The 27,666-nt window shown below is 38.6% G+C and overlaps 1 protein-coding gene across 2 annotated transcripts in view; it reads left to right on the top strand.

The window, feature by feature from the left end:
• TMEM117 (transmembrane protein 117) overlaps positions 1-27,666 on the top strand; it is a 201,889-nt gene that overhangs the window by 145,839 nt on the left and 28,384 nt on the right. For both annotated transcript variants that reach the window (XM_027682172.1, XM_027682173.1), the window contains one exon: positions 13,578-13,737. In XM_027682172.1, coding sequence (XP_027537973.1) covers positions 13,578-13,737 — 160 coding nt within the window. The remainder of the gene's footprint in view (positions 1-13,577; positions 13,738-27,666) is intronic.

Here is a 27,666-nt window from a genome sequence, read left to right as displayed (position 1 = left end):
TACAGAGCCACACATCCCATCTTTTAAACAAATTTGATGCAAATGTAATTCTAGAATTCTAAATGGAACTAAAGATCTGTTTTCCTGGCATTTAGATCTATGCAAATTCAGGGAAAGTATCATTTGATTGGAAGATAAATTGGTGACAGCATTAGTCACTGGAAGCATTGTTTAAATTTATTCTATGATACGTCATTTTCTCAAGAACTCATGGGCTATAGAATATTCTGTATGCAGTTAAAGTACATGCAGTACTTTACGGGCAGCCGCCTTCAGGGAAGATGTTATGCCATGCTACAGTTACTGTTCATAACACAACTGGTGGTTACCACAGTCCTGTATATTCCATATCTGAAGCCACCTTTAAATGTAGAATGACATGACTATCTAGTGTAGTATTTAACAATATTTGTGGAGTTTTAAAGGTAAAGTCCCTTTCTCCCTATTAGAATATCAAAATACTGCCACTGCATAGAGAAAACCTGTTTTAACTTAGTGAAAGTGGCCAGTGCCTCAGATGAAAGAGATTTCCTTTTCTTTTTTTTTTAGTAGACATTGATGGGGTTATCAACTCAGAAATCTCTGTGATAGATTGCCAACAATGGTTGGAAAGGCCCAGGCATGCTTGTAAGTCACATTCATCTTTCAAGGCCTCTTCACTACAGATGACAGTTATTTTCAAGACTTCCAGTAAGAATATAAACAAAAAAAAACTTGGTGAAGAACTTGACAAATCAATGTAATGTCAACTCTGTCAAAGTGTCATCAACAATACAAAGGTCCCCTCTTTGAGAGAAAGTGAGATGCTGCAAAATATAGTGCTCCCAAAAGTATTCTTCTAGCTGCTCACTGTAGGTGCTTGCTGGAGACCGATCGAGCAATCACAGAAGTGGTGGGGAGAGAGACTTAAGCTTTTATGCTTGTCAAACACGTGTTGAAGTATTTTACAGGAAGAAAAGGATGTTTAACGCAATTTGGTCAGTGCCATCTCTATAAAACTCAGGGTCTCTTCAGCACTACCTAAATTATTTTGAGATCATTATAATAATGGAGGTAAAGCAAAATTTGTTGTAGAATTTGAGTCTCTGGGAGATAAACTGGGTGGATACGAAACCTAACCTGGATGTGACCCCTTGTTTTGACAGCTCATCTATTCCTTGGTCAGGAGAAAAGGGCTGTCCGCAGTTTGTAGGCTGGCTCTGGCGAAAGAACTGCCTTGTTGGATAGATGTAAGAGGTGCGACGTTGATCATCTACTGTTTAAGTCTTTCTGCAAAATGATTATAACCCCAGTGGAGATCCACAAAAGAAGACTGTGGGAGAAGCAACAAGTGTCACTGATTAGACCCCATAAGAACTGAAAATTTATTCCTTTTATCACTTCCTGTCAATCCCTACTTCAGGAACTCTGTCAGAACACTGTCAGATTTTAGGGCCAGGGAGGCCATGTTACAGATTACAAACCACACAGAAATTCATGCAGAACTAGGTCAGGTCAAATGGACAGGTCAGGAGGAAGAAGCAGGTCTAAGACCAAACAGGGAAGAGACAGAAAATGATAGCAAATTGGAAGAGTACTAACTGCCAGGAGTGAATATCAGCTGAAAGCAAATGATAGGAGAGTTGCTTTTTTTTCAATATGTAACTGAGGTGGCAAATTCTGAGCATCTTAACATTAAGTCTTACTTGTTAGGGCATTAGAAGGTGAAGAGACCAAGGCTGAAAGGTAAAGGGTGACAAATTGTTTCAGGAGGAAAGAGATCTTTGTTTACACCTTGTTGGGAGTCCTGCAATAAAACTTTGGATTGCTATTTTTTGAGAAAACCAAAACATTCAGATAAGCATTATTTTTAATTGAACTTTCATTGAAACTGCTTCTCATCCATGGAAAGGAATTTCTGATCAAAACTAGTGAGAGCCTCAGTCTCCTCAGAAGAACCAGTAGCGTGGTGATCAAATCCACATGGATGAGTGCTGATCTGAGGCCCTACATTTCTCACTGCAGGGAGGTGAAAAGCATCAGCCTGGGTTTACTGAATCTTTACTGAGTTCCCTGAATATTGCTATTTTTTTCAGGATTTATCTGGTTTCTGTTTACTGTAACAATTTGGAAAAGAGTGCAGATTAGACTAAGGATAGAACATGGAACTTTTTCTGAAATACTGAAAAGTTTCTGCTTGAGAAGGATAACTCTTTCCTGGAAAACTCAAAATTTAACCAAATATTTGTCTGGGCATCTTAGTGAATTTAGCCGTAACAATTCCCAAGTTCTTTTGTGCACCTTCTTCTTGGAAATTCCTTATGTTCATCTTTCAGTGGAAAAGTGACAATATTCATATTGTCACAGAACTGGGCATGTAATTATCGGAGTAGCACTGGCTGTTAGGATGTATTCTAGTGAGTCTCTTTATTAACTTCTTTTTCCTCAATCTTCTTTCTAACATTTCTAAGAATGTTCTATTCTTAGAAAGGTTAACTATCCAGGAGGTCAAAATCACAGTAATTTGGATGTTATTTTTAAGAAGACATGTGTCAACCTTATAATGGAATTGGCTCAGCTTGTGTAAAAACATGCATATTAACTTTTATTTTCTAGGCAACTTTTGAGTTGCTATCAATTCTTCTTGAATTATCCACAAAAAGTATTACATGTTGCAATTACTATAAATGCAAAGTGAAGATTTGAGTGCTTGCATTTGTATCATCTTAGTTGGAGCAACAATGTCAGCTGAAATTCATAAATCCTGTGCACAAAAAAACCCCTTCAGTATTGCTTGTATAAATTTTTTTCCGGAGGAATTGTAATACTTTTCTGGTTTGAGGCTAGTGCCATTGCTGCTCATGTTTTTTTTCTATAGGCAAATAGGATTGCTTGTTAGATGATTAAGATCATGTTTCTTTCAAAAATGTTATGCGTAACTTACATGCTTGTCTAGTAGGATTCTTTTTTTTGGAGGAAAAAATTCATAGGAGTGTAGGATCACAGGATAATTCAGACTGGAATCCAGGATCTGAGGAGGTCTCTAGTCTCCTACTCAAAGCAGGGTCATCTCTGAAGTGACTCAGAGGTTGCTCAGAGCTTTATCCATCCAGTTGGGTCTCAAAAACTTTGTAGGGATGGAGATTGCACAGCCTCTCCAGGCAGCATGGAGGACCTCATCAGAAATTGTTTTCCCTTATAGGCAATTTGAATCTCTCTTGTTTCAACGTGTACATTGTCTCTTATCGTCCTGTCATTGACTTTCTTTGAAGAAAACTACTAACCTACTCAGAGGCACTTGGTGGGGGGCAGCTGTTGGGCTCTCCCGCTCCCCAAACTCTCTTCACAGTACAGGTGCTTCAGCCCCCAAACAGTGAAGCTTTAAAAAACTCCACTTTAGTTTACTGGTGCTTTTTATGTATGGTTGGCCAAAATCTGGATGTGATATTCTGGTTATGATTTAACAAGTGTGAAATGGAGTGAAGTGATTTTCCTTGATCTACTGGTCATGCCTCTGTTATTATAGCCCTGGACACTGTTGGGGCTTCTTTGCTGTCAGCACACATGCCCAGCACACACTCAGCTTGCTGTCTACTTAATGTTCTTTTCTTACTAGGGTAAAATTGATATTATTTGAAAGGGTTTTGACATAAAAATGCATTGGTCAGGAAGCAAGATTAAAGCTTTTGGGATTTTTTTTTGTGTTGGAGTTGTTTTGGAAATACATTTAGTAAAAATATAATCAAATTGTTAGATGAAAGACCCTGTATTTATTTAAAATGCCTTGGGAAAAAAAATTGAAGAGCACTTCAAAACAGTTGTAATTATATTTTACTTTGATAGGGTTTGCAGACATATAATTGTAAAAGGCACAACATCTTGACGAATGAGAAACTATATCCCATAGATATCATGGTATGAAACCTAAAATAATGAGAAATTTCTTATTGCATCAAACTACTGTATAGGTAAGTTATACAGCTAATCTATTCCAGAACATAAAAAGCTCTTAAACTGTTATATTTAGCTTATTCTAAATTTGAACTGTATTTTTTAATTTTAGTTGTGGATATAATACATTGTCTGAGAAGCCCTGAGAATTTAATAGCTCTCCCAGCCACTGTTACCAAAACCTTTTTTTTAAGAGTAACAAGATCAGACTCTGCTCTTATCCTTAACGCTTCATAGAATCATAGAAACATTTTGGTTGCAAAAGACCTTTAAGATCACTGAAGTGGTATTGAGGCAACGCATAGGCTGACTTAACCTTGGCCACGCCTCTGTGCTGAATGAACTGTTGTCCTCATCATTGCTGGGTTCCACTTGCAGAGCCTCACACCTGTTATGCCGTGGGTCCTGGGGAGGTGGGGCAGTCACAGAGGAGATGCACCTGCTGCATCAGGAACGGACTTGTCACCATTGCCCCCTGTGCCCTAAGTCAAGCTCTGTCTGGACAGCTGTGTCAGTCATGGTGGTTCAGAGCTCAGAGAGGCGATGACTTTCTGTGGGGTGGTTGCCATCACTCCCTGATTGAGCTGGCAGGGCTTCAGAGCCCTTTCTGCACATCCTTCCATGAGAAGTGTTGCCAGAACTGACCCCCTACACTCTGTGTGCCTGCCCTGCTGGCATCACTCCTGGTGGCTGGTGCTTCTAAGGGCTTCTTTACCTGTGGGGAGCCTGGATGCTGTTACTTTTGGCCCTGCCTGGGTCCCATCAGCAGCTGTAACGATATCTTAGGGCTCCTGGCAGCTCCCTTGTCTCCCCCAAGGTTCCTCCCATTTCAGAATTTTGCCAGCACCAGAGCTGTTTGCCATGATGACTGAGTGCTAGTTTGGTTGTCACAAAAAAAATGGAAATTTTATGGGGTTTATTCTCGTTTTTTTCCCAAAAACCTGGAAGGATAATTTTAAGCTCTGCAACATCAAAATTTTTTGCAAAGTCATTTCAGTTTTCTAAAATGTGTTTTAAAAAGCAAGCAAACTCCAACTTTTCAGTGACACCTTTTTCATTTGACAGTTTCTGAATATAATTTTCCATTATTTTATTCAAATATGAGTTTTGATAGTTCCTAAATAAAAGGTATTTGTTTTTCAATTCAAGCAGGCTTTTCATTGTTTTCTTTAAAGAAATTAAAACCTCAAAAACTGACCAGTTTTGAGATTCAGTTCTGGATTCAGGTGTCTAGTGTTTATGCCTTGATTATGGCTATCAACATGCCAGCTCCTAAGACGGAGCTGATGGAGCTCTGACCAATGCAGCTAATGGTCATTCAGATCACCTCAAGTAGAAATTTGCATTTAGTCACCTAAATAATTTTCCAGATTTCATCAATTGAAGATGCCTAAACATAAGCATTGAATACAATTTGAAATGCTGTCTGGTATTGAAACAGTGCGCAGACTTGGCAGACATGATAGGACTCAGAGGAGACCTTCTTCTTCAAGGTCTGGAGACCAACCAAGGTACTCTGCAGTGGCCCAAATCACATTAAACTAGATTTGGTTTAGGCAAGCAGATCTCACACTGCATCTCTGTTAACTGTAATGAGAGATTAGATATGTTAACTCATGTAGATTTCTGCAAAAACCCCATCTTTGGTTAAATTTCCGCGTTCCTTATGAACTGTTTTAATATCACTGAACTAACCCCTATGTAAAAAATTCTGTGTTAAAAAAATTAATGATCAGTTTTTCACTTGGCTCTAGACTTCAGATGGGATTTGAGAAAAAAATTTGAAAAATTTAAGTAAGTAAAAGAAATATGAATCTATAATGTCCTGAAGAAAACATTCAGAGTGTTGTATCTGTAGTAAACATTGGTCAGGACTAAAGTTTCATTGATTATGAAATAAAGTGTGAACACAAGCAATTCTTGTACTTTCAGTATTTAGGAAATAAGTAATGAAGTTATTTATTAATGAAAGAATTGGCTTATTAATTAATTGATTTTTACTGCTTTTCTGACTTACATGTTGTTAATTGTGTCTTCTGAAAATCAATCGGTTTGTCTTAAATCAACAATCTAAAAATCCAAATAACACAGATCATAGAAAGGCTTGAAAATGTGGTGTTAAATGCACACTTATGCTCTTCCTTGTTTCTAAAGCTAGAATTTAGTAACATGTTTCAACTCAGGAAAATCAAGGAGATGTTGGGATATACTTCTAGATCCTGCTGTAGGTCTTAAAAGCTTAAGTTTAGGCTCTTAGAGTAGCATTTCAGTTACCATCTAAATGCATTTGAAATGAGATTTTCCTTCTAAATGTAAAGATATATATTTTTTTCCATTTTAAAAGCTTTTTCCTGTTCTACATTGCAATGAATTTAAGACTTTACTGAGTATTTCATGATAACTGAGAAAAGGAGGCCAATAATGTTTTCTTCTCATAACCAGTTTCTAGCAGTTACTAGGGATGCTGGAAGCATGAAAAGCCATAGTCTCTGTTTGGTATGTTTTGACATATGATCCTGTGTCTTTTCACTACGATGAACAATCTTTACCTCACTCTTACCAGAGACTAATAATAACTAAGCACTAAGTGTAAGCATGGGTGTAGGAAATCTGTGTCCAGAGTGTTGTACTACTGTTGACTTGTGTATACGAAGTAGAGCAGCTCCAACCAGAGAGTCTGAACAAATAGTACCCTGTAGCATGCAAAAAACTGCTTGTCATTGCATCCAGCTGGTGTCATTAACACTAATATTCAAATACCTGGTCTTATTCATGCAGAACAGGCATTGGTCCCTGCACTATTTGCTTCATCTTGTGCAGCTGAGATGACTCAGCTTCCCTCATGTTACAGAAATTATCCCTTTTACAGGTAAATTCTGTGCATTGATGAATTGTCCTTGTCTGAATATAAACCATTTTCACTGAAAAATTGCCAGGCAGGTGTATCCTAAGGCACATTTGATGCTCTGAAAATATTTTTTAAAATCTTGTTTCTGTTGTTTCTTGAGCAGCTGTCTTCCACTGCCCATTCTGTTGATAGAATAAGTGATGTATCTATCTGAAAGTAAACCAGAAGATTGACTTCTCTTTACCTTATATAGAATTGTTTGGGTTTTTCTTTCAAAAAGCTTTCTACTGAAGTTAAGCAATTAACTTCTAACTTTGGAAGCTGAACATGGAGTATACTTCCTTGGATATAACTTGTGTGAGTCCTGTATTACCTTACATATGATAGATGGTGATTGAAAATGTCTTTTATAAGTGAGACTGTGAACCTTCTTAAGCTGTTTTTGCTTTTCTGTTTCACAGATAGGAAATGGCATTTGAAACTTAAAGCTAATGGTGATGAGTTTAATTTAAATGAGATGCTATTTGGAATAGGTAACACTTTCATTTTACTAAATTAATGGTGTGACAAAAGGAAATTCAAAGATGCTTCTATCTGTAATAAAAAAATTATGCTCTCTAGAATTCTAATATTTCACCATGTGATTACATTACCTAATCTTATTCATTTTATTACATAAAACATAGCAAAATGTTTCCTCTATGCATTACCATAAATGTAATTTCAGGCTTTATACAAATCTTTGTGCAAAAATCCCAAATAGCTCTGGAGTAGTCATATTGATACACTCTAATAAAACTGCAACTGTTACAGTCAAAGGATAGAAGTAAAGCTATGTTTGTAGGAAAGGTAATGTCCTTTCTTTGACAAACTGATATAGCTGGAAAAAATAAACTAATGTTGTTTACTTTCTTCTTCATTTTTTTAAGTAAAATGAATTTATAAAAATGCAGAATAAACAATTCCAGTTTTGCCAAACTCAGAGCATCCTTTATACTTTGCAGTGTCCAGTTTCTTCAGCTCACCAGGCAGAATGACCACAAGCATAGCTCAGAAGACTTAACTGGGAATGCAAGGTTCTTAAAATGCGAAGTATCTGCTATTGATAAGTATTTATGAGCCAGTCACAACACTGGGAGTATTTCAGAACTTGCAGTTTCAGGACAGGCAATTTCAGAACTGTTAGTTACTGGCAAATACTGAATTGCTTACCTATTACTTCCCACTGTAGGACAGAAGTCAGACATACACTATTGTGGTGCCAAGGTTTTTGAAAAGATAATGCAATTCAAAGTTTGAATTATTATCCATTTTCTTCTAATTGATGTTTAACTTCAGAAAATTAGGTCTTTTTGATGGGAATCTGCATTGATGTAATTTCTCCCACTTTTTCACGCCTGCAGAGCATGTTTTGGGGAGTGAGGTGCTCTGAAATCTACCAGTAGTATCATTTCATATCTCTACCGCACGTTTGTCCCTATCAGGGGAACAAGCACCTTATTTTAACAAAAGAGATCCACTGTATTTAACTTTCTGAATATTCCTGTATTTCTAGGCTGTGTATGCATTACCAGTGCCTCACTTCTCAAGTGGATTTGCCATTTGTCTCTCCACCTGCCCTTTGGTTCACAGTATGGATTGATTGCTCTGGGGTGCACAAGTGGGATTTCTTCTGGGTGCATCTGAAGTGGAAGATGTTTTCTGGGATCTTAGCTAGTATGCTGCAGTTATGGATGGGTGCTCAGTTTAGCCCACAGTATGCGAACACTGAATATGGGATCCTCAGCACCAACTGTGTCGTTCTATGGCACTGCAATTGCTGCTGATAAAGGCAGAACTCTCAAGTCCCTGCTCTCTCTACTTTCAGAGCACTGCCCTGTGGGGGCAGAAGAGCAGTGGCCAGCTGGAGGATTGAAGCTATGCTGCTTCAGAAAACCCAGATGCTTTTCACCAGCAGAGCATCTGTCCCTTACACTTGCTTAATTGCTGAAGCAATGCTGACGCCAAGCAACAGGCAGACTAAATATTTTATTTTAAGTGGGTTTAGAGTTGCTATTTTTGACAGATTAAATAACAGAACACTTCCTAATTAAGGCAAGTGAAATAAAAAGTGTTGGCATTTGCATATGGATATCTGCAGTAGCATTGTTCTTTATAGTTACTGTACACTGTGGGACTGTATGTTTGGCCAGTGCTGATTCTGAGATGAAAAATTATGTAAAGTATTTAACTCGATGGATGATCTTTCTTTCCTGAGGTCTGGAAAGCATTTTTACATATCAAGAGTGGTAAAATTTATTCCTCCCCTTTATGTAAGTGTTTTCACAGGGTGTTTGCAAGTATTTGGGTACATTCATGAAAAACATTACATTATAAACAGCTGGTGCCAAGACAATCAGCAACAGTGCAGGTTCATTCCGCAGCAGAGCAAGGGATTGCAGCATATGGGGGGTTTCCTGAGCTGGGAAAGCCCCAGAGGAGTGCAGAGATCCACCAGGAACTGGCAGTGTGGTGTGGGTGGGGACAGTTGTAACAGCAGACACTCTACTCCCACAAAGGGCAGCCCTGAGGATTGCAACCAGCTTCTTTGGTCCTGTCTTATATGTACTGTCTCAAACAGACATTGTATTAGGCAATACTTGGAATGCTTATTAGCTATGCTTAATGGTTTTTAAATAACCTAGCTTAGTGGCAATTATGTGTGAAATTATGATGAAAAGTTCTCAAAATGCTGTGTCATACAAATTGAAGAGCTACTTTTGCCAAAGCACAGTTACGTGTTTTTTTCTGGAAAAGGTGTAGTCAAAGGGCAAGATACTGTTTTTTGTCTCTTGAAAAAGACAAAAAGAAGATGAAGAAAATAGCCAAAGTTTGTCTTTCATTTCTTCAGTTGGTTTTAGAAGAACTCTTGCTATCTGATCATCAAAGCTGTAGCATCGTAAAAAATTTGGCAGAGAGTCGTGCTAGAGAAAAAAATTCTGAATACCTCTAACCATGAGCTGCTCAAAGTTGTGTATTATTTCCCCCTTATATATGGTTGTGAAAAGAATTGTATTTAACATTCGAATGAAAAATTTCACTTTTGCTATTGACAAACGAGGTTCCATCACAGACCAGAATTTGGTTTTTGTACACTTTGCCCTGCTGATTTAGACGTGAAGAACCAGGAGACTCGAATTGGAAACAGTTCTTGTTTGTAAACTTGTATACATTACTTAGCTTGTCTTTGTCTTTCTAGGGACAAATTCTGGTTTATTCAGTTTCGAACTCAGTACAGGCAAGTAACACAGACTGTTTCCTGAAGGTGTGGTTGGAAGGAGTCAAAGGTACTTCTCATATAGATCTGGAGGGGATGTGCTTTGAATGCTTTTGTGGTACTGCATTGGGGCTGCAATAGGATCAGGGCCTCATGGGCACTACCTAGGGAATTCCTGATGTGGGAGGTAGGACATGCAAGACAGCAGAAGTGGATGTCTCCAAGCATCCAGGACATAAGATCGCTGCAGTACCTTGTGTCTTATCTCTACAAGGTTGAGGTCATGACCCTCTCTGCCATGAGAGATTGTTTGCAGCGACTACTAATGACTAAAACCAGCTCAGGCTTCTGTTCCATGTTGTGTGTAACCTCTCATAATGTTTAGTATGCTGGGGAATAGATTTTAAGAGGTTGGTCATTTTGGTCAAAGCATTTAGTACAATAAAGTGTTATGGACAGGTGCAGAAGGAGAGATGTATTTGGTTTGGACCCTGCCAAGATTTTGAGGACTAAACTAATTTTCTGTTGGCAAATGAGGCCCAGTAGTATGGACTCAGTTTTGCATGAATGACTTAGTTTGACAAATTCAGTCCTGGCAATCAAAGATTATAGAGATACAGTCTAAAAAATTATGTTTCTTGAGAGGTTTCTGGCAGTAAAAATTCCTCTCTTTAAGCTTCCCCTCAGTTCAGTGTGGCACTGGGAGTTTTAGATCATCACTGGCAGTGATAAGCACAGACTTTTGTGGACCCACCTAATAATTTTAACTCTTCACTATGCAATTGGCCTGGACAGTGTTTATTTGCAGACTCTTGAGAAGTATGGGCTAAGTTGTAAAATGTGTATTATTGCAACTGAATAGGTGCCAAGGGCACATAATCATCAATACAACAAGCCAGAGTTAGGAGTGAAATATAAAAGTGTATTTCCTTTGTGAAGTAGAGACAGAAGTTGCATTTCCTATCGCCTGGGACAGAGAAGAGTCAATCCTCTTTTGTCTTTCCCCTTACACCCCTTCTGTAATGAGAAGGAGAGGTCCTGCCAGCAATGCTGTGGATAGTTTGATGGCGTAGCTCTTTCTTGGTAATGTGCATTGCAGAATATTCGGCAAACTACATGTTGCCCAAAATATTGCAGGGTAGCTCACATTGGTTCATCTGATACAAGTTATGTCAAGTTAAATGAAATCCTCATGTTTTTTCCATAATCTCCAGGACACTGTACTTTCACAAGAAGTGAACTAAACTGTAACCCAAATAAACTCGGTTTATAATAAATCCAAAAGCATGTACTGAATATCTTGCTGTGTTCCAGTATCATAGGTCAAAAATACAACTGAGTGCTAATTATGCTGTTTAATGCAACTATTTGAAAGTCTGTCTCCAACCTTTTTTATTGGTCTCACATTTTCTTATTCTATTAGCAGCCCATTTTCTGTTCCTTTCCCTCCCTATTTGACATTTCAGAATGAATAACAAAGCAGTTTTTTTAAGTGCATATGCATTTCCTCAAGGAAATCAGAGTTTGAGCACACACATTAGTCTTTGCATGCATGCCGATGAAGCATGAATAAAAATATGTCTGCCTTTGCTTGCCTACGTGCCAAAACTTGACCTTCCATACTTTGAACTCTTGCTCCAAAATGCAAATGCATAATTCAAGAGGACTGAGGCAGAATAGTGTTGAGAATAACTTCTGGGTATATGGTTTCCATAGCAAAATACTCAGATTTGAATTACAGTTCTAAACTGTTCCACAAAAGAGGTCGAGGAAAACCAGGGCACCCAGTGGTCAGGGCAGTGTGGCCTGGCCAGCAGACAAGTCCTGAGGACTGTTTTCTTTCTGGAGAACTTCTCAGCAAAAGTAAGAACATTACCCTCCGTGTGAGTTTCAGATATGAAAAAAACCACCTATGTGTGTCTCAAGAAACTATATGCAAGAGAGAGGTACCATCACGAATTGTCTTTCCAAAGTAAACTCTTCTGGGTATGTACCAAAGTGTAGCTTGTAGGAAAGTCAGTCAGCTTCAAGTACTGACAGGTGAAATGGTAGCTAAGCAAATATTTTGGAATAACAGGGATTGACTATTGCTTAGGTCTAATGTGCTTCACTTTTTTTTTTTTTTGTCCTTTCCCACATGCTGGTAATACTCTCAAAAGAAAATTGTTATGGTGCCAAGCATAGTGTTGCATATAACTGAATTAATTTATTAACAATAAAAATAGATGATGAAGGTAATGGTGGTAGCAATCAAGTAATTTTTTTGTCTCGTTATATCCTGAAGAAGCGCAGCCCATCGTGTCACAGAAGAATGATGTTTAAGAGTCCAAATGGGTACACTATTGCTTATGTGCATATTTGTTTTCCCTTCCTGCACAGACACAGCCAAGGATGCTGTATAAAAGGAAATGAGTACAGACTGGTAGCCTGTGACCCCTGGTACACAGATTTTTCTTTTCCTCTGCTGAGGACTTGTCCTGTTTGGAAGTGTCACGGGACATATTCTTCACTTTGTTTTACAACCCTCGGTAGCTGAAGAAAATGAGATGTTATTGCTGTAGAAAAAAATTCACCCACCCTGCCACAATTATTTACCCATGTGTGTGCATTCAGATGTTGATATGCCCCTGTTATAGCACAGACTTACTGGAAACTATGTGTACTGGGAGAAGCCTTGTTCGCCCTCAAATTACCAGCTCAGTTTTCCTCCTTTCATGGAACCAGGAATTCAATCAGTCATTGCTGCCAACTCTGTAGGATATCACCAAAGTACTGATGGAAATGATGTAGAGTTATCTTGCAGGGATAATTTAGAAAGATATTTTCTTAAATGCTGTGTTCCAGAATTGTATTGATTAGTCAAATGTGTCTTCTGGAATTCTTGTAGCATTTAGATGGAGGCTTTATTACTTTTATAATAATGCATTCCTTCTCAGACTTCTCAGAAATGTCATAAAGTTGAAAACTTGTACAAAAAGCATCTTAGAAGACACAAAGCAAAATCTTTCTACACTCCCCAGGATTTTTTTAAAAATTAATGTAGTGCAATTAATTTCTTTTATTCAGACATGTTTCTGTATAAAAATTAGACTTCAGAGATAGTGTTCTATAGCTCCTACAGCTTAGAAAAGATTTTCAAAGGTTCTAATGTCTTTAGTGCCTTAGACAATGTTCTCTCAATTTGTTCATTTGAATTTGGCATAATCATACAAGCCTTGGCACATTTTACTTCTTTCTTATTTTACTTAATTCATTTGTATCTTCAGTGAAAAATATGGAATGAAGAACAGCAGTGATATACTCCAGCCAAATTTTGCAACATGCTTAGTACTAGCTACTAAATTTCTTTTCACTAAGGATACTGACTGCTTTCCTATTTTGAATTAAAAGATTTGTTTGTTCACTTAATTTTCTTCAATCTCTTTTCATCAGTGGAAAATCACTGAAAAAGCACCAGCTGACCATTAGAAGACAGATAAAATGGAATGATGCATCTTCATTACTATCGTATTCTCTCTGAACTATTTTTTTTCTCCCTTCCAGGACGGTTCTATTTACTCTGACCTCTGTAGTTGTGCTTGTCATCACTACTGACTGGATCAGCTGGGACAAGCTGAATCGTGGATTTCTGCCAAGTGATGAGGTCTCAAGAGCCTTCTTGGCTTCTTTCATCTTGGTGTTTGACCTTCTTATTGTCATGCAGGTACACTCTCCTAATGTTTCATTCAAGCTGCTGAGGCTGCCTGGTCACTCTGTTTCATCTAGAGCAAATGGTGTTTAGCTAAGGCTACATGAAAGTAAATAAATGCTTAGTTTGCAATCACTATTAGTAGGGGCATATTGTAACATCAGTCTCAGTGACTTTGCAAAAAGGCCGCTGGCCTTTTACTGTGAAAACATTGCTGATTTCTCTCCTTAGACTACCAGGTAAGAACTACATGACTTTCCCAATTAGTAAGTGTTTTCTGCAAAAATTATATCAGAAAAAGAAACATAAGCTGTTTTGTAAATCCAGAGCTTCTCTTAGGAAGAAGAGATAAATTCAGCCAAACAAAAAAGAAATACTTCTGTATTTCAAGCTTTTACAGTAATAGGCATACACACATTAAAGCAATTCAATAGATGAAAATTTGCTATTAAGCTTCAACTTTCCACTTTTACATGAAGATTTCCTTACTTTGATGACAGATTCTTGTACTGTCTTCTGCCAGCAAGGTTAACTGGGGATATGATTGCCTGTAGTCTGCCTGATGTCTGCGCCTTTGAATCTAGCTGTTAGGAAAGGAATCTGGGTCACAAGGATGTGGCCAAAAATCTCCTTCATGTGGTGCTGTACTTTCCCCTTTACATTTGTCTGTGGTTTGAGCCCTTTGTGAATAATTTACCCAAAGCTCTGTAAAAAATTGGGTCATTTGGACTGAGGCACTGAAGATGAGTATTGAAGGCCCGAATGAATTTTGCTCCTAGTCCTAGATGTGTTAGACTGATGGTCATCAAAGAATTTGAGAAGAACCAATGTGTCCTTTGTTTCCAATAAATTACTAAGTCTGCTAGCAAAGACCATTTCTTAGACACTTAGTTCTCCTTAATGAGCTATCTATTTCTTGAGTAATTGTCACAGAGGTGACACTGGTGATACTCAGGTTTTATCACTGCTGTACTAGGACTTTAAAGCTGCATAAAGTCCTATAGTTCAGTTTTGCTTTCCAATGTCCACCAATCATCAGTGCTCACTTTGGTTCATGGTTAGAACTAGGAGGATAAGAAAGGAAATACTGTTTTTCTGGTAAGATTTCTGGTGCTTTGTTTTCTCTCCCTTTGAATTTCACATTTTGTTTGATGCTTCAAATAGATTCAAGAGAATTTATAATAAATGATTTTACTTTGCAGGACTGTAATGAAAGTGTGAATGAAAATACAGGATGTATCAAGCTATACTGAATTTGATATTGAGTGCAGGGTAGAGAAACAGAGCTGTCTTCATACCAAGTAATTAATAAACCATCCTTTTGACTTTGAAAAATGAAATTCCAACCTTAGAGTTGCTGAATATAGAGAAGAAATGTATGTGAAACAACTTGTCCTGAGTAGTCATTCATATTTTTACAACACAAAGCAAGAGGGTCTTTTAAATTGCATTTCTAACAGATATTTGTGTGATGGAATTATTTATTTATTTAAAGTTATTTATTTGGACTATGAAACTGTATTTTATTTGCAATGCAGTTCTACCATCATTGCATTGCTACTACAATAAACTCATGTTGAGAGAGCAAAGTATTAAATCACACAGAATCACAGAATGGGTGAGGTTGGAAGGCACCACAGTGGGTCATCTGGTCCAACCTCCCTGCTCAAGCAAGGTCATCCTAGAGCACGTGGCACAGGATTGCATCCATATAGTTCTTGAATATCTCCAGTGATGAAGAGTCCACAACCTCTCTGGGCAATCTGTTCCAGTGCTTGGTCACAGTGAGGAAGTTCTTCCGCATGTTTAGGTGGAACTTTCTGGGCATCAGTTTCTGCCTACTGTCTCTTACCCTGTTGCTGGGCACCACTGAAAGGAGCCTGGCTCCATCCTTTTGACAGCCTCCCTTCAGATACTTATTGGCATTGATAAGGTCCCCTCTCAGTTGTCTCTCCTCAAGGGCTGAACAGGCCCATCTCCCTCAGCCTTTCCTCATATAAGAGATGCTCCAGTCCCCTAATCATCTTTGTTGCCCACCACAACATAACTGTTGTGGAGGATCATGATTATTTGACTCAAGCATGCTTTAGAATTACATATCTCTAGAAATTCTTTCTAGGAGTGTTTGTTTCACAGATTTTTTTTTTTATTTACCAACCTTTAGGAACAAACTGGAAAAAAAAACCCAAAAATGAATGCTTAGTGTTAAGCAATTTTTGTTTGAGGCTGATATTAATTAAGAACACAGATTACTTCTCATCTACTTTTTGAGTACAGGCATTTTCTGTCCCTCTGAATGGTAGCATCCAGACTGCAATTGTGACTGTGTTCAGCAAGAACAAGTTTCAAGTTTTCAAGAGAAAACCACTTGAGTTTGGAAAACCATTCTCAAAGCTGTGAAAAATATTCACATAATTGTAAAGGTTGGCTCTGCCTTCTTAGTGTTATTATAATTTAGTATTTAACTAAGCCTTATGTCAGGCAAAGAAAGAAATAAAGGCCTAAGCAATCTTTACACTGAAGAGCTGCCTTTTTTTCAATTAAACATAATCCAGGCAGGCAGGTAAAGAGGAGAACCTTATACAGACAGTTATACTTGAGTGATGCTTAAGGCTATGTGCATTTTTTACCTTTGGTTTCCATCCTGCAACAAACTCTGTCTGCCTCCCAGCCCCACTTTCCTTCTAGTGCAAAGTCTCTTCTAGTCCAAGCACTCCACTGGATATTCTAGGGATGTATCAGGGAGACAAGCACAGATGAGAAACAGACTAGAAGGCAGAGACATGTGACTGACATGTCAATGTGAAAGTTATAATGACAAAAATATTAAGGCAATCCAAGAAAACAGAACATGGAGAAGGTTGCAGGATAACAACAACTGTCCAGGACCTCCTGGATAGTGTGGCTGGCTTCTGGCTCCGGCTGTGCTCCTGCTAACCTTGCTGGGACACATCCTTTCGCATCTGCCATCCCTAGAATAAAGAAAAGGGACCCTGAGTGCTTGTTTTAGATGGCTGCTGTGTATTCATCTCCATGTGCTTTTAATTGCTCTATCTTTAAAGTCAATGAAGAGATCAAGGTATAGTTGGAGTGCCCATCCCCTAAGTCAGAACAGAAAAAGGGTTATAAGGACGGCATAGCTCGAGTCCAGAGCTGCAGCCCTGCAAGGATGCTGCTCAGCTGTTTCTACACCTGGTAAGAGCCAAAGTAGCATTTCTCTGCAAGTATTTTATCACAGATGCATCTTTGGACCATGTCTGACTCTGGCAGGCAGGTTGATCTCCACTTCTCCCTCTGCTATCTGGCCATGTTTTGGAAGGAATTTAAGTTTCACTGGGTCTAGGACAGTGTATCAGAGTTAACACCCATTTTAGGCTGTTTGAGAGGCAACACAGTCTTGATTATCAGGACATTATCCAGTGTAAATAAAAACACTGATTTTTTTTTTCTAAGTATAAAAATTGCATATTTAAATATAGAGATTGCATATTTTCTCTTTGAAAAACAACAGATCAAATTCAGTCCAAACGTAGATGAGCATTAGTTAATTTTAAAGGACATATGTTGCTTATAGTAAGGGAGTAAAAACCCTGCACATTTGTTGTTTTTTTCACAGTATGGAAGTGAGGTAGTCAAGTCATTTTCACAGTGTGTTAAATTATGCTGTCCTCATAATTGAGATGGCAAGATGCCAACATATGTATATTTCTGGCACTCATAGCATTCACTGCTGTACATGGGCCTCATTATATTTTTAGCATTAGTTTCAGACTGAGTGCAAGACCACATATATTAATGCAGAATATGTAGTAATGCTATTATCATGTAATAGAACTTTTTAATTCACATAATTCGTTCTCTTTCTCAAAGATGTAAAGAAAAAGCTTAATGGAGTAAATATGAAAAATTGAACTATAATCCCACATTCCAAATATCTGTATTTGAACAAGTAGACAATAAGTGATGCATTAGTCTATATACTGCTTTTTATATATATATTTATGTATGTATGTGTGCATTTATTTATTTATTTATTTTAATTTTTATGATGTGATGTTCTTAGTGACTTTGCTAATGGATAGGAGATGGTTGTGGCTGGATTATTAAACCTTGTGTGTCCAAGGTAGATGAATCATTTCAACTCAATAGTGTCTTTTGTGAGCCGTTATAGGTTTCTCCGGATTTTTGAAAGTCCATGGAGTATTTCAGGATCATGTGGATTTACATGCTATAGCTCACTTGCTGAGCACTTTGAAAGTCCTGTGGCATAAATTCTTGCAACTCTTAAGACTTACTGCAACTTTTTATCCGACAGTACAATCGGATACAATGTCTAAGTGATTTAAAAGCTGCCTGAAAATAGTATTTGTTACCAAAACTAGAATTTATTCTTCAACAAACTGAAGAAATTCAGTAGCTGATGAGTGGAATAGACAGAAGCCAGGCAGCCTTTATGTATTGCAGAGATTCTTTGAGAAGGCTCTTGTAAGTGAATCTTTACCCAAACTAGCAAAATAATACCATTAATATCAAATGGGAGTACACTTGTAAATAAAGAGAATAGAATTTTGTCCTTTCAGGTAACTTTAAAGAGATGAAGGTCAAAGAGAGTTTGATAATTAACAACATTACTTTATGACTAGTGCTGGATCTCTGTATATGTAGATATTAGAATATCAGCAGGTGGATTTTTTTTAATAATAACCATTTTTCAAATTTTGCATGAATACTTAAAGATTGAGTAGAAATATGGTCTTGTCCACACAAAGTGGACAAGTTGTGTCTTTTTTAGAAAATCAGTTTAACTCTGGAAATGTAATTTAATTTTACTATTAACTGGATTTACACTCAGTAATCTGATAGAATTAATTTACACACATGCAAACGAGGAGAATATTGATTTACACTTGAAACAAAATACACAGGTATAGTAGTTTTCCTTTGAAACAGATAAGGAAGAAATGATTTTGTGTTCATAGACAAGCAGGATATACAAAATAATTTGTCATTCCTGTCAAGTAGACTCTGTCATGTGTACATTTGATTCAAGGATGGTATGTAATTTTTTTTGTTTTCTATCAAGCAACAGCGGTAAGTTGTTGTAAGTAGCTGATGTATAGTTTGTACCTGAGGAATTTGCCAAACTTTGAATGAAAATGTTCTTCTAAAAACCTTCCGTTCAGCACAAAAACTTCTGAAGATGGGAGCATGTGAATGTCAAGGTACTCCCCATCATACCTTTGCCAAGCTTTGTAACATTTTGAAAGCAATATAACAAAGGACAAATCAAAACCCATAAGAAATGTCTATGTTTAGCAAATAGCTTTTCCATCATCTCTGACATTCAGCATTTCTGTATGTGAGAAGTTACTATGGGTTTTTAATCATGTACTATTTGTCCTTTCAAGATGTGAACCTAGCCATAAGGGCAGGTGACCAGTGACAGGTTTTTCAGATGAGTCAGGATAGATGGGAATTCACCTTCAGTAAAGCTGATGGCTTATTCAGCTCCATTACTGGTGTCCCCAGCTGTTACCATATGGCAAGGTTGTATAGGGAGGAGCCATATACCCTGGACTACTTCTGTCAGATATTATGTGGAGTGTTTCATTTCACACAGAGTACATTGCTCTTCACTAGCAGATTTTAGACATACCTGTCAAACAGCATTACAGAAAGGGATAACCATTTTGAAGACATACTTGTAATCAGCTGATTGTGCAACGTTTGCCAAGAAATCCTGCTGTGAGGGCTGGCTTTGTGGTGCTGTATCTCCTATGTCCTGCAGATCTCTGAAGGAGAAGGGACAAGTTCAAGTGAGGTAACTTTGGGAGAAACCTTTCTGTAGCAAGTAATAGATTTTTCTTCCAGCAAAGTCTCTTATATTGTAAAGACTTTTCCCTTTTCTTTTGTCCTTTCTACATCCTTATCCTTCTATGGAATGTGGAAGTGTTCCTTATCAGCACCGATGTAAAACATTCAAAAATAATCCTGAAAATAAAAGTGAATTAAGAGGACCAGAAAGGAACAATCTTGATGTAAAGCTTCACTTTATTTGTACTTATATGAAATTCAAGTGACATACCTGAGTACATTCCTAAACACTGTTTAGCCAACAAAATGATAAAAGTTTCTCATGCCATTATTGGCACCATGGCATTTCTTTCTAGTGGATCAGATCCAGGTTTTTCTTGCCTATCCTAGACTTGTTCCTTTTCTTGAATCTGCCTTCACAGATGCAACTCATGGATTTATATCTGCATTGAATTTCTCGGTCCCAAACTGCTTTGTTTTATTTCCTTGAAAGTTACTGTTTTGAGTGATATCAAGTCTTTCTCCTTTCAATTTTGAACATAGGACAGTAGCTCTCCTGAGCTCCACTTTCATCTATCAGAGATCTGTTTTCTCTTAACTTTCCTCTGTGACTGATAGCAAGGGAGTGGGTTATTTCCTCGCTGTCATGTACTGAGAGGGACAAGTTAGTGTGCTCCCAGAAATGGCCAGCTCAGGAATGAGCAGGTGGAAATGGAGACAGAGTAAAATTTCCTTGACCATCTCCTGACACGGAAGTGAGGCTCTGAGGAACCAGTGCATGGACCCTCCACACCTCTTTCATGTTGTTGTTTTCTGAGGACAAGGCAAAGAAAACGGAAATGTACTATACTTACAGATCAGAGAATGAAAGAATGCATTTGTAATCCAATGCTTTTGTTTTGGAGGAAAACACTTTTGAGTTTGATGGAAGTGTACACAGTGTTTATGTAAAAGGATGATGAGGGCGGAAAAGTACAGCATTGATATGTGTAATTAAAACCCAGAAGTTTCTGTTGAAATATTTTCAAGATCCAAATTCCTTCTGAAAATCCTTGAAACATTCCCTCGCCCCCTTGCCAGAACCCACTATAAAGTACAGTTTATTTCTTCAAGTCTTTCAGTTACTTTGGGACTAAAATAATTATAAGCAAAATAATTTTCTGCTGAGAAAAGGTGGGTGTATCTTGTCCCTTATTGCACATTATATACCTTACCTTTTTAATGAGCTGTTTTTTTCTTGCAGTGTTATCATTGTCTAGTTTTATAATCAACACCATCGTTTTATGCTGTGGATTTTTGTGAAACAAGGCAAGTACAGTATTTTTAAGTACACTTCAGCCTTTATACTGGTTGCAGATGGTTCAATCTTGCTTGGGTGCATTATGTTTTTCTCTGGCATTATAAATTCGACTCCAGTGTTTTCTTCAGCTGCTGTAACTTGGTGTATTTGTGCTGACCAGAATCCTCTCATGCCAATTTATACTGGCTGAGGGCTGAGCCCTTTTTTTAGCCCTATCACTTAGTTCCTCATTTGCAGAAAAGGAACAACTGTAGTTCTTTTCTTTCACTAGTTGTGTGATTGTCTGCTTAGACCCCGAGGTGCTTAGAGAAGGAGGCTGTCTGACTTGGTACAGCTTCTAGTGTAATCAGGCACCAGTACCAGCTGGAGCATCTTGACTCCGAGATGACTACACAAAAAATGAATTAGCTGAAAGAGCTTCTCATTTGTCACAGTTGTTCCCTTTTACCCTGGCAGTGGGTATATGCCATATATGTGACACTGAGACCCTTCACTGGCAGTGCAGGTATTTGCCTGACATAATGAAGCAGCTTTCAAAAGCAGACCTAGCATTTTCACATACTGCCCCTTGAAAACAACATATCCAGCCCAAATACACAAAAAACCGTGGAATTCTAGGAACAAGAAAATCTGGAAATTTTTTGCAAGTCTTTCACAGGACTATTTTCATTTTATTTGCAAGGAGAGTCTTTTCACATATTCTGCTATAATCAGTGTGTGATAGGCTTTGTTATTGTGGGATGTACGTCTGAGAAGTGTTGTATTGCTTAAGACTGTATTGGAGTGATTTATGTCGATATAACAGTAATGGTGACATTCAGATAATTTCAACTCTCCACAGCATTGCTCTGGAATATATTATTTGATTGTAGAAATCTGTTACATGGGTTTCTGTCTAAAAGTGAAAAACCTGAGATAAGATTGAACTGGTTCAATTGCTTTCTACGTGAGAGAATTGCTTGTATGTGAGTTAAAAAGAAAAAGATAAACCTCAGTTTGCCATAATTAGGCAGAGCGTTGCCTTATCTCAAGTTTTATGCCATCCATAGCTTACATTTAGCTACAAGGCATACTGAAATTACAGGACTTGGGACAGGTTGTACAGGGTGTATAGATCTGCCTGTCAACAATACTGAGTTCAAGTAAGGAGAAGGAACAAAAGCAACTTGGGAACTGAAACAAGAACATGCTTGATATTGTTGGTCTAGCTGCATTATTTCTGCAAAGCTGATTGAATGACAGATGTTTATACTTCCTTGAAAAGTTTGAAGCCTTTTATATGAGACATTAACAAAAACACATGCTTACTTTTATTGCCTTTGACTTTTTCTAATGGGCTAAAAAGCTGCTGCATTTCTTTGTATAACAAAAGGGACATATGTAATCACTGGATGTCTTGAGATATTGAATACGTTACGTATTTATGCATCTGTTAGAATCAGAATTTATTGAAACCCTCAGTAAGTAATTTGTTCTCACATGTATAGAGAAGGGCAAGTATTCCCTAGTGCTTTTAGTGATTTGAAATTATAGTTGCAATGGTTTCTGATTTTGAACTAATATTTAATTACTTAGCTGTATTGTGTTTGGCATCATGTCCCTGTGGGTCATAGGTGTTGTGTAAGTCTGTCCTTAAGTGGAACAAGTTTCTAGTTTCCTCCTGTTCAGAAGTTAAGAAGTTTCCCTCTTCTGGGAATGTTTGCCTGCCTGTCCTGTAATGCTTATTAGGGAAGGAGATTCCCCAGCATAACACTTGCCAGATCTGAGAGGTAGATTGGGAACCAGCATTGCCTAACAGTGTAGCAGAAAAGCAGCTAAATCAACATGCCTCTAGAGTCTCCCAAATGGTCTCACCTGACTTTGGACTGTGCTATGTCTCGGTTGGTCCCCAAATAATTAACCTCTTCTCTATCTCTTCCTAGTGGTTAGGCAGTATTTGCAATATAATTCTTCATTAAGATTCCTTAGAGCCCTGCCTGAGCCAACAGGTGCTGTAGGCACATCAACACATTGTCACTATTGTTGAAATGGTACAAACAGAGACAAAGGTGATGTTAATCAAACTGGGAAAGAGCTACAGTTTTCACCTCAGTCTCCCCAACACTTGTTCGATTGCTGCAGTGCCAGTAAAGTTGAAGTTGTCTTGATACTTCTGATGCCAGAATGACACAGCCTCAGGTAGTATGGGATGGTACTGTGTGCCTTCATCTCTCACTTCATTAGCAGGGAGGGCAGCCACAGGCATGGAGGGAGCCACCCATTATCAACCAATGCAAGGTGGAGCTGTAAGAACCTCTGAACTCAGTCAGAGCAGGCATGGAGTCCGTTTCTCCCTGGATGAAGGTAGGTGAATTAAAGAGCTCCTTTCAGGACTGGCTCTGGGGAAGGCAGTGCATGTCCTAAGGCAGCCCAGTGCTGGGAGTGGTTTGAAGCACTCGTGAGGGCCATACCTGGCCACCTCCAGCTCATAGCAGATGTTTGCAAGCAGTACCTCTCTCTGAAGAAAGATCATCAGTGGAAGCCAGATGGTCCTGCTGTGCAGGGTAGCACGGCAGCCAAGAGAATTGCTTGAAACTGGCTTAATCCCCTGAAATAGTCTCCCTCCATCCAGTAGCACCATACAGTGCACCAGTGGCACAGAGGGAGGCACAAAGCCAGGGTAGATACTGGTGTTGGTGCTCCACACCCAGGGAAGTACTCACATGGTTTCAGTGACCCAAGCCTTGCAGAGCTGCTTTTCTGCTGTGGTCAGCCAAATTTGGCTTGCACCTTCAAGAAGCTTTTATTCTGTTCTGACCAACTCTGTTTCCATCTCTTTCTCAACAACCATAGAAGCCTGTGGAGCACTACACTTCTCAGTTCATTCATGACTTGCACCCCTGCCGGCATTAATTTAGTGATACAGTAATTCAGAAGACTGCACTGTAGTTGCTGTGGCTGGTACTGGTCATTTTGGGCTGTGGTTTGATTTCGTCTTTCAGGGGAGACATTGAAGCTCTCCCTTTCATATAAAACCAGCTTTGATTTCACTCCCTGTCAGTTCTGACTGAGCTCTGCTATAATGTTGTTTCCCGTATCAGGTACCACACGAGGAAGTAAATTATGGAAATTTGTGGGTAGGTAATCCGTTTCATCGCCTGTAGATGAAAATGAGAAAACATCTCTTTCTAGTGTATCTCACTATGGATTTAAGGATATAATCCCATAATCCTTCTTGGATGGCTCTTTACTTTGAGTTTTTCTCAGGTGGTTTTTGGGCTTGACTATATACAGTGTGCAGCACACATTGGATCTATAATGAAATTTCATTCCACTTCAGAACTGTGTGCCCAAAGTGGAGAAACAAATAGTCCTCAACAGCAACACTGATCCCAAGTATAGCACACAATCTATCTAGGAGTAAGTGGGGAAAAAAGAAGTGATTAAGTGATCTGCTTTATCAGACAGCCAGAGTTAGATGAAGCTAAAAGAATTGTTGTCCCATCTTGAGAGCACAAGTGTATTTTTTGATGGCTCTGATTTGGCCCAGTTTCTGCAGACTGTGTGTTGGAGAAAGCTGCTAAGAGTGCCCAGACTGTGCCTGGTGATATTTCCGAAGGCAACTGCTTGGTGGTGCCCCAGCCACCTGCAACTGCCACCGCTCAGACAAGAGCTGCAGTGCATTCTCTTGGCTGTAAGTTGTACTTTTGTCCTGACCTTTAGTTGCAAAGTAGCAGCTACATCTTCTGCATGCATGTTAAATACCCTTGGGGATGTTTCTGGCATTTGGGCCAAACAATTACTGCACTAATCTAAATTATACAAAGTCTTACTATTCCTCAAGGTCAGACTGCAAAGATTTTTGTATCTGGACAAAGTGTTCTAAATACAGGGATGAGAGAAAGAAAAGCATCACAGTAACAAGCCCAATATCAGAAATGAGCAGATGATCATTTAAGCAACACAAATACAGTTACACATAAAAAATGGTGTTAAAAATGAGATGACACTAGGGAGGCTGCAGAGTCATGCATTCAGAAGTTAGGAGATGCCAAAATTAAGTCACCAGTATAAACTTTTCACCCCTATTTGGTGTATGCATTATGATAAAATCTGTAATTATCCATTCACATCCGATTTCTCCATAGGACCTCTGTCTCACTTGCTGCACTAGATGAATGGTGTTCACTTAATGAGAAGCTATTCAATATTTTGGTTTACCTTTTCTGTTCAGCCTGTGGCCTCAGGCCTTACTTACTGCACGTGATTGGAACCTTGATATGAAGATGAAATTATTCATTTCCTCATGGACTTTTTTTGTGACACTCATCACTGTACTTCCTAAGGGCTTCTCAAACATTAATATATTTGTCTTCGCAATAGCCTTCATAATAGGAGTATTATGAGTATTATTGTCCATTATTGTCCACATTTTATACTCAGGCACAAAGAAATTAAAGTCAAAGGGCCCCTAATTTGAGATGTCTGAGGATATTATTATGAAAATGTGTATTATTACCCATCTTTTATCTGAGTAGTTACCTAATTGAGGGAGGAGGGACTAGCATATTATTTCATTAGGAGCAGACACAGCCACATATTTACTTGATGTAATCTTATATATTATTATAGTGACAGCCCTGTTTCTCTTGTAGAATTCAAATGGTTTTAAAAGCAGTTTCTTTGTTTGTTTTGAATGATGGCTATAACTGTGCCATATATCTAGCTCCATAAAAAAGGTCTAGTTACTTTTTACACTGATCTTAAAAGAGTACAGTGTAGTCCTATCTAGATAGTGTTCTGCACTACAGGACTCTTGCTATCCCTATGAATATTTTGTCAACTCTTCCTCTTCTTCCCCAGTGACCATATATTCAGGTCCAGTTCTCACTGAGTTCATTACCAGCCTTGGGCACTTGTCACTTGAACAAATCTAAGCTTAAGTGGGATGTGGAGGCAATCACACAGAAAAAAAAATAAGGCAAACAAGTTATAACTGCTTGCAAATAGTTTAGTTTCAGAAATTCACTTAGTATCTCAGACATGTCATAGCAGAGTTGGTTGAATTCAGTTTCTCCTAGCAACAGTGACCCCTGTAACAAGAGGCAAATGTCCACCAAAAAGCCATGTCCCTAAGGACCACATCTACATGGTTTTTAAGTACCTCCAAGGATGGTGACTCAACCGCTTCCCTGGGCAGCCTGTCCCAGTGCATATAACACAAAGTTGTGCTCTGGCTATATGCAACAGCAAAACGTTTAAATACCTTTACTTTGATTCCACATACTGCTATGTTGTACTGCGTGCAAAATAAAAACCAGAAAGTAAAATTAATTTAAAATAATTGTCCCTTCTAGGCTCAGTCTCAGACCTAGAGCCAAGAGCCCTTCTGCTTCCATCTTCCCTCAGCTCCAGATGCCTAGCTCCAGCTGCATGCAGAGTCCTTGGGATTAGTAATTACAGGAAAGATAGTTCTCCATCCCTTGGCTGCTATGCAGGGCCAGCTCAGTCCCTGTTGGAGAGCAGTTCGGAGTCCTACCAGCAGCAGCAATGGGGGTGGGAGGCAAAGGGGGAATGGAGGATGCTCTGTCTCTTTTCTGAGAGTGGCAGTCTCACATTCTGGTGAGCTCTGGCACCTGAGAGATTCTTTGGCCTGCTGAGTGATGAACAGTTTGGAAGATACTTGCGTCTGAACCTTTAGCGAAATTCTTGCAAGTACAAAAATTATTGACTTTTCAAAGGTTCCTTAAACTCTTCCAGTTTGGGGCAGGTATTTACAGGGGAGCAAAAGGCACATCTCTGACACAAAATTACTCCCTTGCTAAACTGTATTTCTCCACTTCAAAGCATGAGACATTTCTACAAAGTAAACCAGCTTATTTTCTCTTTGGTCTCACTCTCAGAAGTGATTGAATAGTGCTAGTTGGAAATGTCAAAACCCTAAAACAGAAACATAGAACCAAATAGAAAAAAAAACAGCCTGAGGCAGACACCAGGCATGGGCAGTGTCCAACCCAAGCAGTTAAATTTGGAAAATTTATAAGCAAATAAGACCAGTATACTGTGCACAGGCACACTTGCACGATAAGCAACAGTGCTGTGATTTCTGTCTGTTCTATATGGCACTTGCCACAGTAGTAGTGGGTGCCCTTGTAGTGTGGATTGTATGAATTCCACTAGTGCCATTTCGTAACAAAATGAACCCCAAAAGGCCCTTTACTCATAGTGCAAAGAGTTTGCTGCATTTCTTTTGCATTTATAAAACTATGCTAAGAACTGAAAAGGGCAAAACCCACCAGGTTTCCAATATCAAGTTTTCTCACCCTATTGCTTTGTGGGAGGGGTCTGGATGGAAGAACAGCCCCTATCCCCTTGATGTGCTGAATTTCAGATCAACAGAGTTGAGACTTTTTCTCTACAGGGCTGTGTTCCAGCATCCTGGCTCCATTTTTAGTGTTCACTCAGACAGTGACTCCAACTTGACACAAGTTTGTTAATTTGCAGATAAAATGCCTAATTCATATTGGTGATGCTCAGAGTCTCAGCAAAGTTGTTATGTAGCCACTTCCATGTAACCTTTCTCAACCTCATTTTTGTGTTCATTTTTTAGCCATATACTCTCACTTCTCCTTTAGATAGTGCTTGTAGGTATAAGCAACTTTGAACTCTCAAAAGATCTGAAAAATGAAGTTTTCATTCCCAAGACAGAGCAGGTAAATAAATTTGCAGTGTCCCCCTGTGCAAATATACACAGTTTTGTTGCTTCTTGTGTGAAGAGAGCTTCAGTGAATACTGCTGAAGGGACTGACTGTCAGGACAGTATTATCTCGCAAATGCATTTTATCTACTCT

This window comes from Neopelma chrysocephalum, unplaced genomic scaffold (genome assembly GCF_003984885.1).
Source record: "Neopelma chrysocephalum unplaced genomic scaffold, ASM398488v2 Primary Assembly neopelma1_62, whole genome shotgun sequence".
Taxonomy (NCBI): domain Eukaryota; kingdom Metazoa; phylum Chordata; class Aves; order Passeriformes; family Pipridae; genus Neopelma; species Neopelma chrysocephalum.
The sequence above is the reverse complement of the archived record's forward strand: the minus strand, read 5'-3'. Positions and strand labels throughout refer to the sequence as shown.